The following is a 13153-nucleotide window of genomic DNA, read 5'->3' as shown; positions in this document are numbered from 1 at the left end:
TAATTACTGTTTAATTTCCATCTACTCATCCATCCGTTCATCTATACTTCTACCTGTGCACTCACAGATACTAATGACAAAAATTAGTTTTAAAATTCCATCTTTGGAGAAGAATGACATTGCTTAAAAATGGTTTAGGAATGGATCCTACAGGAGTGAGTTATGACACTGAATACATTTGAGAGGGGAAAAGTAAAATGATTGAATGATTCAGGAGTTAAAGAATTGATGGATCTGTTAAAAGAATAAGAAACATAGGATTCTGTAGTTAGAAAACAGCAACCTACTATTGAAATTTTAGAAGGGAAATAGCTTTTCATGTTCTTGAGTTTCAAGTATGATTTGGAGATTAAATTACTAACATAGCATGGGGAGAAGGCTGAGAAACCATACAGAAAAATATGGGAAGAGCATCCACTGGGGTAGAAGGTCCCAGTCCACAGTAATACTGAAGAAACCTAAATCATAGCAGAATTTGGGGGAATATGGAATGTCATTTACAGAAATCTGACCCAAGACATAGGAAACATTAGAAAAGCAAAGAATTTGAGTAACGATTTTATTTTTTAAATGTCATATTCTTTACATGGATAATTTATTATTTATTATCGGATAAATATTTTTATCCATATCATAATAATAAAAATAACATTAATAAAACATAAAGTTAGAAATAACCTAGCTTTGAGATGATGATTAAATTCATTATTTTTAAGTTCAAAAATATATTTTCAGATTCACCAACTGTGGAACTGAGTCAATGGCTCAGATTTTAAGAGTACTTCCAAGTGCTCTTCCACAGAACCCAAGTTCAGTTCCTAGCATCCATGTTGAGTGTACCCTAACCCTGTCTGTAACTACAGCTCTAGTGGGTTCCGTGACTTCTTCTGACCTCTTTGGGCAATTGTACTCATATGCATACATCCCCAGGAAAAATCATATGTATAAACATTATTAAAAAGAAAAGGAAAAGTAAAAATAACCAACTCTACTTGTGCATGTTTGAGAGGACAAATAATACCAAAGTTGCTTGATAAAGTCTCAAGGAATCATATTTTATATTTACCTAGAATTACACATAATGTGTTAATATAAACATATATACTTACATATTAAAGGTAGTTAAGTCCCTTGAGCTGACAATGATTTCTACAAAACTGGACTGAGTAACAAAAATCCCAGTACCAGGCATAATACCCATCATTTGAATCACAGTCACACAGTGTCATAGCTGTCACAGTGACACTGGTCACAGGAGTCCAACTCATTTCTAAAATAAGATAAGCTATTGATATAGTCCTTGCTTGTCTCTCAGGGGTAGAGGGTGGGTTGTTATTCCTGAAGACACACACACTTAGGACTCAGATGATTTGAGCTAGATCTGAATGGAAAGCCTCTTTCCTACAGTCTAACTTTCATCAATCTAGAAAATGCTATGCAAGTCCCCAAGGGGAGGAAAAAATTAAACAGTCTGTAACCACTATGAGCCAAGCTAATGGCCACCCAGGCAATATATACATAAAGGTGCAACAAGTGGCAATCACATGTGGATGGTAAACAAGAGCTTTCCAATTAAACTTAAAAACCCTCAACAGGGGGGAAATCATGTCCAGGAGTGAAAACCTAGCCAATTTCCCAGGGCTAGTGAGTTCAGAGGCATTAGAACAGAATCTATTACAACCACTTTACTAGACCAGCTTAATTCAAGACTACATTATAAATCTCATCCTTATACTCATAGATAATCCTCATCAAGAGAAGCTTTTCTTTACAGCAAATGAAGACCTTTACAGAAAACAACTGGGTGCAATACAGAGATCAGCAGATCATGGGAAGCCCAGACCCAACAGAAACATCTGTATAACAGCTCCATTATCTATGACTTGGGGAACATCTACAAAGAGTGGGTAGAAAGACTGGAAGAGCCAGAATACCAAAAAGTCTTTTGTGAAATAGTCTGGTTTAGAAATGACTGCATGATCTAATGATTCTCTGAATTTCATCTGTGTCTGTGGTTATGTCCCACTTTTCATTTCTGATCTTATTAATTTGCATATTCTCTCTCTGCCGTTTGATTAGTTTAGATAGGGTTTGTCAATCTTGTTGATTTTCTCCAAGAACCAGCTTTTTGTTTCATTCTTTGGATTGTTTTCTGTGTTTCTATTTTGTTGATTTCAGCCCTCAGTTTGATTGTTTCCAGTCTTTTACTCCTCCTGGGTGAATCAGATTCTTTTTTTTCTAGTGCTTTCAAGTGTGCTGTTAAGTCTCCAATATGTGCTTTCTCCGTTTCCTTTAAGTGGGCACTTAGTGCTATGAACTTTCCTCTTAGCACTGCTTTCATTGTGTCCCATAGGTTTGAGTATGTTGTGTCTTTATTTTTCATTAAATTCAAGGAAGACTTTAATTTCTTTCTTTATTTCTTCCTTGACCCAGGGGTGATTTAGTAGTTGACTGTTCAACTTCCATAAGTTTGTTGGCTTCCTGGGGGTAGCATTGTTGTTGAATTCTAACTTTAATCCATGGTGATCTGACAAGACACAGGTGGTTACTAATATTTTTTTGTATCTGTGGAAGTTTGCATTGTTACCGAGTATGTGGTCAATTTTCAAGAATGTTCCATGAGCTGCAGAGAAGAAGGTATATTCTTTCCTATTTGGGTGGAATGTTCTATAGATGTCTGTTAAGTCCATTTGATTCAATACCTCCAATAATTCTCTTATTTCTCTGTTAGGTTTCTGTCTTATTGACCTGTCCACTGGTGAGAGAGGTGTGTTGAAGTCTCCTACTATTAGTGTGTGTGGTTTGATGACTGCCTTGAGTCCTAGAAGTGTTTCTTTTACATACGTGGGTGCCTTTATAATAGGGGCATAGATATTCAGGATTGAGACTTCTTCCTGATGAATTGTTCGTGTTATGAGTATGAAATGTCCATCTCCATCTCTTCTGATTGATTTTAGTTTGAAGTCTATTTTGTTAGATATTAGAATGGCCACACCCGCTTGTTTCCTAGGTCCATTTGCTTGAAAAACCTTTTCCCAAACCTTTACTCTGAATAAAAACCTGTATGCCACAAAATTGGAAAATGTAAAAGAAATGGACTTTTTTTAGGTAAGTACCATATACCAAAGTTAAACCAAGAGCAGGTGAACAATCTAAATAAACCTGTCAGTCGTGAAGAATTAGAAGCTGTTATCAAAAATCTCCCTACCAAAAAAAGCCCAGGACTAGATGGTTTCAATGCAGAATTCTACCAGAACTTCCAGGAAGAACTAATACCTACACTCCATAATGTATTTCACAATATAGAAACAGAAGAGTCATTGCCAAACTCTTTTTATGAAGCTACAGTTACCCTGATACCAAAACCACACAAAGACACAACCGAGAAAGAGAATTGCAGGCCAATCTCACTCATGAACATCGACGCAAAAATTCTCAATAAAATACTGGCAAACCAAATCCAAGAACACATTTGAAAAATTATCCATTATGATGAAGTGGGCTTCATCCCAGAGATGCAGGGCTGGTTCAACATATGCAAATCTATCAATGTAATCCATCATATAAATAAACTGAAAGAAAAAACCGTATGATCATTTCACTGGATGCGGAAAAAGCATTTGATTAAATTCAACACCCCTTTATGATAAAGGTGTTAGAGAGATTGGGGATACAAGGATCATACCTAAATATAATAAAAGCAATATACAGCAAGCCAACAGTTAACATCAAATTGGGCACTTAGTTGAATGGAGAGAAGCTCAAAACCATTCCACTAAATCAGGAACACGCCAAGGCTGTCCACTCTCTCTGTACCTCTTCAATATAGTGCTTGAAGTTCTAGCAATAGCAATAAGACAACATAAGGGGATCAAGGGGATTCGAATTGGAAAGGATGAAGTTAAGCTTTCGTTATTTGCAGACGATATGATAGTGTACATAAGCGATCCGAAAAACTCTACCAAAGAACTCCTACAGCTGATAAACACCTTTAGTAATGTGGCAGGATACAAGATCAACTCCAAAAAATCGGTTGCCCTCCTATACACAAAGGATAAAGAAGCAGAGAGGGAAATCAGAGAAACATCACATTTCACGATAACCACAAATAGCATAAAATATCTTGGGGTTACTCTAACCAAGGAAGTGAAAGACCTATTTGACAAGAACTATATGTCTTTTAAGAAAGAAATTGAGGAGGATACTAGAAAATGGAAAGACCTCCCCTGGATTGGATTGGGAGAATCAACATAGTAAAAATGGCAATTCTACCAAAAACAATCTATAGATTCAATGCAATCCCTATTAAAATCCCATCAAACTTCTTCACAGACCTTGAGAGAACAATAATCAAGTTTACATGGCAAAACAAAAAAAACCCAGGATAGCCAAAACAATCTTATACAATAAAGGAACTTCTGGAGGCATTACCATCCCTGACTTCAAACTCTATTACAGAACTACAGTATGAAAACAGCTTGGTATTGGCATAACAACAGAGAAGTCGACCTATGGAATCGAATAGAAGACCCAGATATTAACCCACAAACCTATGAACACCTGATTTTCGACAAGGGAGCTAAAGGTATACAATGGAAGAAGGAAAGCATCTTTAACAAATGGTGCTGGCATAACTGGATGTGAACTTGTAGAAGAATGAAAGCAGATCCATATCTATCACCATGCACAAAACTCAAGTCCAAATGGATTAAAGACATCAACATTAATCTGACCACTTTGAAACTGATAGAAGAGAAAGTGGGAAGTAGTCTACAAGATATAGGCACAGGAGATCACTTCCTAAGTAGAACCCCAGTAGCACAGACAATAAGAGAATCAATGAATAAATGGGACCTCCTGAAACTGAGAAGCTTCTGTAAAGCAAAGGACACTGTCATTAAGACGAAAAGACTACCTTCTGACTGGGAGAAGATCTTCACCAACCCCTCAACAGACAAAGGTCTGATCTCCAAAATATACAACGAACTCAAGAAGCTAGATACTAAAACTCTAATTAACCCAATTAAAAAATGGGGTACTGAACTGAACAGAGAATTCACAACAGATGAACTTCGAATGGCCAAAAGACACTTAAGGTCATGCTCAACCTCCTTAGCGATGAGGGAAATGCAAATCAAAACAACTTTGAGATACCATCTTACACCTGTCAGAATAGCTAAACTTAAAAACACCAATGATAGCCTATGCTGGAGAGGATGTGGAGTAAGGGAAACACTCATCCATTGTTGGTGGGAATGCAAACTTGTGCAGTCACTGTGGAAATCAGTGTGGCGGTTTCTCAGGAAACTGGGAGTCAACCTCCCTCAGGACCCAGCAATTCTACTCTTGGGAATTTACCCAAGAGATGCCCTATCATACTACAAAAGTATTTGTTCAACTATGTTCATAGCTGCGCTATTTGTAATAGCCAGAACCTGGAAACAACCTAGGTGCCCCTCAATAGAAGAATGGTTAAAGAAGGTGTGGAACATATACACATTAGAGTTTTACTCAGCAGTAAAAAACAATGACATCTTGAATTTTGCATGTAAATGGATGGAAATAGAAAACACTTTACTGAGTGAGGTATCCCAGACCCAAAAAGAGGAATATGGTATGTACTCACTCCTAAGTGGATTCTAGCCATAGTTAAAGGTCTTTGAACCTATAATTAGTGATCCTAGAGAAGCTAAATAAGAAGGTGAACTTGAAGAAAATCGTATAGTTATCCTCCTGGATATTGAAAGTAGACAAGATTGCCAGGCAAACTCGGGTGCATGGGGGGTGGGGGTGGAAGTAAGGGGAGATGTATAGAGAAAAGGGAGAGGGGGAGGATTGGGGATGGCTTGGGGAAATGGGAGGGGGGAGGGAGGAAGGATGGATATGGGAGCATGGAAGTATATATATCAACTAAGGGAGCCATTTTAGAGTGTGCAAGAGATTTGATTCTGGAGGGGTTCCCTGGCCCAAGGAGAGGCCCCCAGATTGTTCCTTGGGCAGCACAGGAGAGGGTGCCTGAACTGGCCTTGGCCCATAACCATACTGATGAATATTTTGTATATCACCATAGAACCTTCATCCAGCGATGGATGGAGATAGAGACAGAGACACATATTGGAACTCTGGACTTAACTCACTAGGTCCAAATGAGAAGTAGAAGGAGGGAGAGCGTGAGCAGGAAGGCAAGACCAGAGGGACCCTTCATTCGATGATGGATAAAGATAGAGACAGAGACCCACATTGGAGCACTGGACTGAGCCCCCAAGGTCCAAATGAGGAGCAGAAGGAGGAAGAACATGGAAAAGGAAGTCAGGACCGCCAGGGATGCGTTCACCCACTGATACAAGGGAACTGATCTAATGAGAGCTCACCAAGGCCAGCTGGACTGGGACTGAAGGAACATGTGATCAAACCGGATTCTCTGAATGTGGCTGACATGGGGGCTGACTGAGAAGCCATTGACAATGGCACTGGGTCTTGTTTCATCTGCATGTACTGGCTTTTTGGGATCCTAGTCTGTTTGGATGCTCCCCTTCCTAGACCTGGAGGGAGGGGGGAGGACCTTGAACTTCCCACAGGGCAGGAAACCCTGACTGCTCTTAGGACTGAAGAGGGAGGAGGAGAGGGAGGGGGTGGAATGGGAGGTTATGGGGAGGAGGGGAGGATGTGGAAATTTTTATAAATAAATAAATAAATAAAAAAGAAAATAAATGACTGCATGAAAAGTTTGGAACAAAGGAAATATTAGTGGAAATGTTAACCTGAAAGGAGGAAATTTTGAAGGAGTTCACCCCTTGACAAAGAACTATAGGCAATTAATGACTTCTGAGAGAAGGAAAATGAGCCTCTCCCATGGATTATGCTGTTTATTGGTTGTTCAGTGCAAAGAGGTCAGATTTGAAACGATATACACACAAACAACATACATATATATTTGTATGTACATAACTATAATAATCAAAGGCTATCAAGTTGAGAATGGGGAAGGTAAAAGAATTGTTGGAGAGATGAGACTTGTGAGGGTCCAAAGGGAATAAATTGAGGGAGGAAAGTGACATAATTCTATTTTGATTAAAAACAATGATTGATGGAAAACCTTCTTAGTCAACCACCTTTAAGTTAAGGCATGGCTTTGCTGGGACCCAGGGCAAAAGCTGTGCATCTCCATGTGTGCCCTCTCTGTGCTTTTTTCCATAGGTCATTGCTGTGCTTGGATTTCTCATTTCCTTTTGTGAATTTTTCCCTTATAATGAATAAAATGTAATTGTTTTATTCTTAGCTAGCCTGGTTATTTCTACAAAGGACCTCTCCATTTTCCGTATTCTTGACCAAATCTTGTCTTCACTATGCTTCCTGTGCTTCTTAGTGTGGTGTGTTTTCATCCCATGAGAGTCAGGAAAGAGGGAAACATGAGGATTGCTGTATACAATACAGCAGACAAATCAACTCCCAATTTAAAGGATTTAGCATTCCCTTAGGAATGAGTTAGCAATCTGTGTAAGAATAGGAAAATCAAATATGATAGACACACAGAATGGTTCTCTTAAAATGTCATAGAAAACTTTTGGGATGATGTAAAGAACAAAAGGTGGCCTAATACTTCCTAATTGGCAAGAGACCAAAGGATTTGGGAGTGGTTCTGGGGAGGGGCAAAGAATTTGAGTGGGTGACAGTTGAGGGAATAATAATGGTTGGGTGGGACACAGAAAGTTGGCAAAGATGCAGGTCATTAGCCTGGTGATGTCACTGAGACAGAGTTTTATGGATGGTTGTGTGAAGAGTGGATAAGTATAAGTCCCAGAGAAATACAAGCACATAGTTGCTTAATTGTCCTAACCAAGTGAACAGCTTCTGGTAGTCACTGCACCGAAGGTTCCAGAGCGGGATGAGAGCAGAAGCTTAGAGAGTATAATCTGGAACTTGTGGCCTTCAAGTAGGCAGGGTGTAGTGATGATGCATTGAGTACCAATGTCATTCAGAAATATTAGTCAATTGACCTATTTCTTATACTCAGTGAGTCTGAGATTCTCCTCTGCCCACATCTGTAAAGGCTGGCCTTATCTACACCTCCTTTGGAAGAACTCATGTACAAACAATCTCACTGAGAACAAACAACTAAAAAGAAAAATGATTAGCATTTCTGAGAAAGAGAATGGTGGCAAGGAGAGAAAACTCACTGGGAATGACGCATTGTCATGTAGGCCTGAAGTTCAAAGGAAGCAGTGGTTCATCTCTGAGCCATAGACTCACCTGCATATCCCTTCTTAGAATTTTCAGTTATAGCTGACATCACTACTCCTGCCACTGGCCTCTATGTCTGAAGTGCAACAGTTGGACCACACTGAATATATGGGTTCACTAGATCACAAGGTAATATTTTGAAGACCACAGTGGAAGCAAGAATAACAAAATAATTTTTTCATGGCTTATAAGAAGGTAAAATGCATTATTCATGTAGTAGATGGAATAAGATTTAGGTCTAGAGTGGATGCAACCTTCTGAGATAAACAGTTTTACCCACCTTATGAAAGTCAAACACTTTCTCTGCAAAAAGTCCATTGACAATGCTGAGTTCATAGTCCTTATGGGATGAGTTTATGTCAGAGAGAACTCTTTTCAGTTGATGCTGCAGTCCTGACTATCAAACAGAGAGGCACAATGTAACATGAGGGGCCTGTTTGTTTGTTGGGGTTCTTGTCCTGCCCTGTTCCCCCAGCTGTTTAGTCCCAAAGTAAAATCACACAAGAGATCTCTATAAGTTATAAAGCTGATTGGCCCATTAGGTCAGGCTACTTATTAGCTAATGCTCATATCTTAATTAACCCATTTTTTTTTATCTATTTTAGCCATGTTGCTCAGTACCTTTTTCAGTGGAGCAGCTCACATCCTGCTGCTTCGGTGATCTGGGCTGGAGTGGGGGAATCAGCTTCCTCCTCCCCAGAATTCTCCTGCTCTCTTTGCATCATTTCCACTTACTGTCTGGTTTTCCCACCTACACCTCCTGCCTGGCCAATCAGCGTTTATTTAAAACATGATTGACAGAATATAGACAATTCTCCCACACCAGCACAAATTCAATCTCATACTGAAAAGATGCCTAATATCACTTATACATGAAATAAATCGTGTATATTATTCTATATAAGCATTGGAAAATATTGCTACAAAAGCAGCAACAAAGCATCATATATGTGTGTGTATATGTATACATCAGTGTCTTTACCCTTCCTCATTTTATTGTCTACAATCAAACTGAACAACTTAGTGAAATAAAGTTATCAATAGGAAGCTATCAATTAGCTCAAGATCCATGTTAGTTCATTAATTAATGATTGAAGTTATTAATTTTTAACTAAATTCATTAATTTAATAATTTCACTTAACTGTAAAGGACAGAAGAGAAAGGCTAATTATCAACATTTTACTACAATCTAGCAAGCAAAAGTTGGTAAATTAATAATTAAATTATCAAAATTGTGTTTGTTTTTTATATAATTAAAGTTGAAATTTGGGGGTTTGAAATGAATCTCTTTGTTTCAATGAGACAGAAAACCCGAAAACATGTTCAAAAGATAGAATTTTTCTTAAACTAAATTTCTAATTGACTTTTTCTTTGAGGAACATGTCGTCTTTACCTGGTTGTTAGAGCAGTCTCCTTGCCTTGATGGGGCGTTAAAGTAAAGTGCCTGCAAACATGATACAAAATATTGTCAGAATCAGGATGCATGCAAGGAACAGCTAGCAAGAGGTTTTTGAAAATAAAACACTGATTTCTAAAAATGCTCATCTAGTGTCACTTCGATATTGCCACTGTATGAGAGCTCACTCTTCCATGCCTCCAAATCAATGTCAATGGCTCAGATAGAAATCACTTCTAGTTTTTATCTTCATTTCTTTTTTTCCTGTTCCACATACTAACTCATCTCAGATTAGACATGATTGTGGGATTTCTATTAATTTAGTAAATATCACAGTGACCTTGCTTTCTTTAAATGTTCAGTGCATCTGGACATTGTCACATTTTATCTTGAAAGTCCCCAGAATTCATGTGTTACAGTCTTAGTTTCCAACGCTTTGGTTTGAGGAGAGAATTTTGAAAGGGGTCGAAGCATTAGAACTCTAATTTCCCTCAGTGGCTTAACCTAGTTCTGGATTTCTAGTTTTGTGGGTTCTTGGGGAAGGGATTTGTTACAAGAGAGGGCTTTCTTGGTTTGGTCTCTTGCTGCAGTGAGATGAGTGTCAGCCAAGCAAGTATGGGTGAAAACCTCTGAAACTGGGAGCCTAAATATACCTTAGTACCTTAAATTTTTTTTTCCTCTGGTATTTTGACACAGCAGCAGGAAGTTTGTACTGCAGGTGCACATAGTTAAATTCAATAGTGTTCACTATATTCTACTGAAACACTACCACAGTGGTCACTACAAGAATTGCATGATACGAAAATAGTATTTTGGAACCCATGGAACACCCAAGCCTTACTCTGGAATAACCTGGTGGTTTGTTGGAGCATTTGGGTCAGTACTCATTAGGTCACCAATTCATGGGTTCGTTTAATGTTTATTTAGGTCTTATCTACCAGTTTCTGGCTTTGTTCTCATTATTTAAATGAATTTTGGAACATGAAATTCATTAAAATTTTCTATCAACTATAATTTCTACATGTCTTCAAATTCCACCTTACAAAGTAATACTGTTTTAATTTGTCATGTCCCCAAAGTATCATCACCAATTGAACATTAAACTATTCCTTCCCGCATCATCTCCTGAGTCTCCTGAGATTCTCCACATATAAACTTTCTCCAATATTCAAGTTAATAATAATACCAAGTTTAAAATTATTTGAATACATGCCTTATTTTGCCTAACAAATGCCTTCTCAGTGCAGAAACCCAGGCTTTGGCTCACATTCTGTCTTATTCTTCATAGCTACATGTTCTCTTGTACCATGCATGTACTAAAAAGGTTTATTTCAGGCATTCATTTGTGTTGACAAGTTAAGTAATGTATTTTTTATCAAACGTGGTTTTGATTTCCTAAGGGGCAGTTTTAACTGATAGAAGATAATCTTGTGGCAGTATACATGTGGTTGCGGCTGTTTCATCTCCGAAGCTTCTATAAAAGCCCATCTTCCAACCTGCTCCCATTCTCCCCACAACTTGCCTTCTGCATTGTTATGGAATCTTGACTAGGGCTAATTTTGGTAGCTTCTGGAAAGGGATTCTCAGAATTTCTCTGTGTATATCAGGATTGTATCTATAAAGTTTAAGAAATTCCTACATGCCTCAAGTTTGGAAATTTTAATACTAAAGGATATAGTTGGAATAGAAATATGTTGTGTTTATAATTGAATAAAAATGAAAAATTAATATTTTATGCCCAATTCAAAACTTCCTTATGATGTAAAGTTTTAAAAACCATTGTAGAGTTAAAATGCACTTTTGATAATCTTTAATTCCTCACAAAGAGAAATTTGTTTCAAAGGCGAATAATCAGACATGACATGTGCAGTTGTAAAAGATTCTCAATATTTACTAAAACCCGTGGGGCCTGTGAGCCACCGATCCTAGGAAAATTCTGATTCAGTAGTTAGTTGTTAGGGTTTTCTTTTCTTAAATCTGTAAGCTTGATAAACTGCTATGGTGAGAGTTTGACACTCAAGAGCTCATACCATAGAAATCTATCAGACAATGCTTGTCCACACTTGCTAAGAAGAAAGGATTTAGTAAACAATAACAACACATGTCATTGAAGTAAGAAATGTGTTAGTCTTATTTAATCATTCTATAATATATGCAAAGATCAATACAACACATTGGGCTTCATGGATATACTTATATATATAAAACTATTGTTTCTCAGTTAAATTTTTATTTTAAAGTTGAATGGTTATTATTACTATTACTATGATTATTATTATTATTTTACAAAGAGCAATTCTGATTAGATGAAATATGAAAGTGAGATTTGCTTATTTGTGGGTGTGTGTGTTAGCTCACTGAACAGTTAGAGTTGCATGTAGTGTTGTCTTGGGTAAATTACAGACTGTACATTGGGATAAGTATCATGAACTGAAAATTAAAGTAAATTTAATGAATATAAAATGATAGAACTTTTAATCTATTTTATATATTCTAGAGAAATAGATTAATGATGAATTATTCAACTTACATAAATATTGAAAATAAAACAATATTTTAAAATGTATTTTAATCTCCTAGAAAGCAGATATAGCATTAATTATCTAGGCATTACTATGTAAAAGTGAAAGACAATCAATGAATATCTAAGAAACATTAGATCTGAAAGTCAATCAAAATTTGAGCAATAGTTTATGACTGTGTGAACTTAATCAGGATTAGACTTCTGTTCTTTTCCAGTGTGGCTCTCACAGCCCTTTCCAACAACAGTTTCTGTGCCCAAGTCTTTATAGCTTTTGATCTAGACATCTAAAATGTGAAACCTTCCCTCCCCACAGAAGTGGGGAAATGTCCTGCTCATATGGTGACTGGTTACGGTGCTGTGGAGAGACAGCCCAGAAGCTGCTGTGAAACATCTTTCTTGTTTCTCCAATAGCTAATATGAAAGGTTAGATAACTGCTAGTCGGTGTGGATCAGTCCTATAGCTCAGCTCATGACTCCTGGACTCTTGATTGTGCTTCCCATAAGAAACAACAACTATCTTCCTCTTTTCTCAGACTGTGCAGCTATTCTGAAGTTGAATATGAAAGTTGTATATGGAAATTTAAAGAAAATGGGCAGTGTTAGTATCTCTTTGAAGGATATCATCATTGGACTCTTAATTAACCCATTGACAAGGTAAAAACAAAACAACTCAGAAATAAATATGAAGCCTTACAAAGACTCTATCAACTTTAATTTTAATAGGCTACAGACAGTTGAAAACTGTTCTTAACCTGGTATGGTAATTTGAGATACATTGAAGATAGAGAAAAATCAACAAATCAAGTTTGATATACAGATCAACAATTATTTCAAGTTTGCAAGTTGGATGTCTACAGACATCAAGGGGACAGCTTCAGCTTTACATATTAACTCTGGTATTGTTTTCTCCCTAGCACTGAGCCCTGACAATGAACAACATCAAATTCCCTTTCTCATTCAGAATTGGACAAACCCATGACTTTCCAGTAAG

The 13153-nt window shown here is 37.4% G+C and overlaps 1 protein-coding gene across 3 annotated transcripts in view; it reads right to left on the bottom strand.

Annotated features, from left to right (window-relative positions):
* Nucleotides 1-13153, bottom strand: part of Serpinb7 (serpin family B member 7) — a 64011-nt gene that overhangs the window by 8950 nt on the left and 41908 nt on the right. For all 3 annotated transcript variants that reach the window (XM_085688403.2, XM_085688402.2, XM_048443733.3), the window contains exons 3-4: nt 9636-9686; nt 8522-8638 (exon numbers count right to left, since the gene is read on the bottom strand). In XM_085688403.2, coding sequence (XP_085544529.1) covers nt 8522-8638; nt 9636-9686 — 168 coding nt within the window. The remainder of the gene's footprint in view (nt 1-8521; nt 8639-9635; nt 9687-13153) is intronic.

The sequence above is a fragment of the Myodes glareolus genome, chromosome 5 (assembly GCF_982192425.1).
Source record: "Myodes glareolus chromosome 5, mMyoGla1.1, whole genome shotgun sequence".
In the NCBI taxonomy this organism is placed as follows: domain Eukaryota; kingdom Metazoa; phylum Chordata; class Mammalia; order Rodentia; family Cricetidae; genus Myodes; species Myodes glareolus.
Note: the sequence above shows the minus strand (reverse complement) of the source record. Positions and strands in the feature narration are given on the sequence as shown.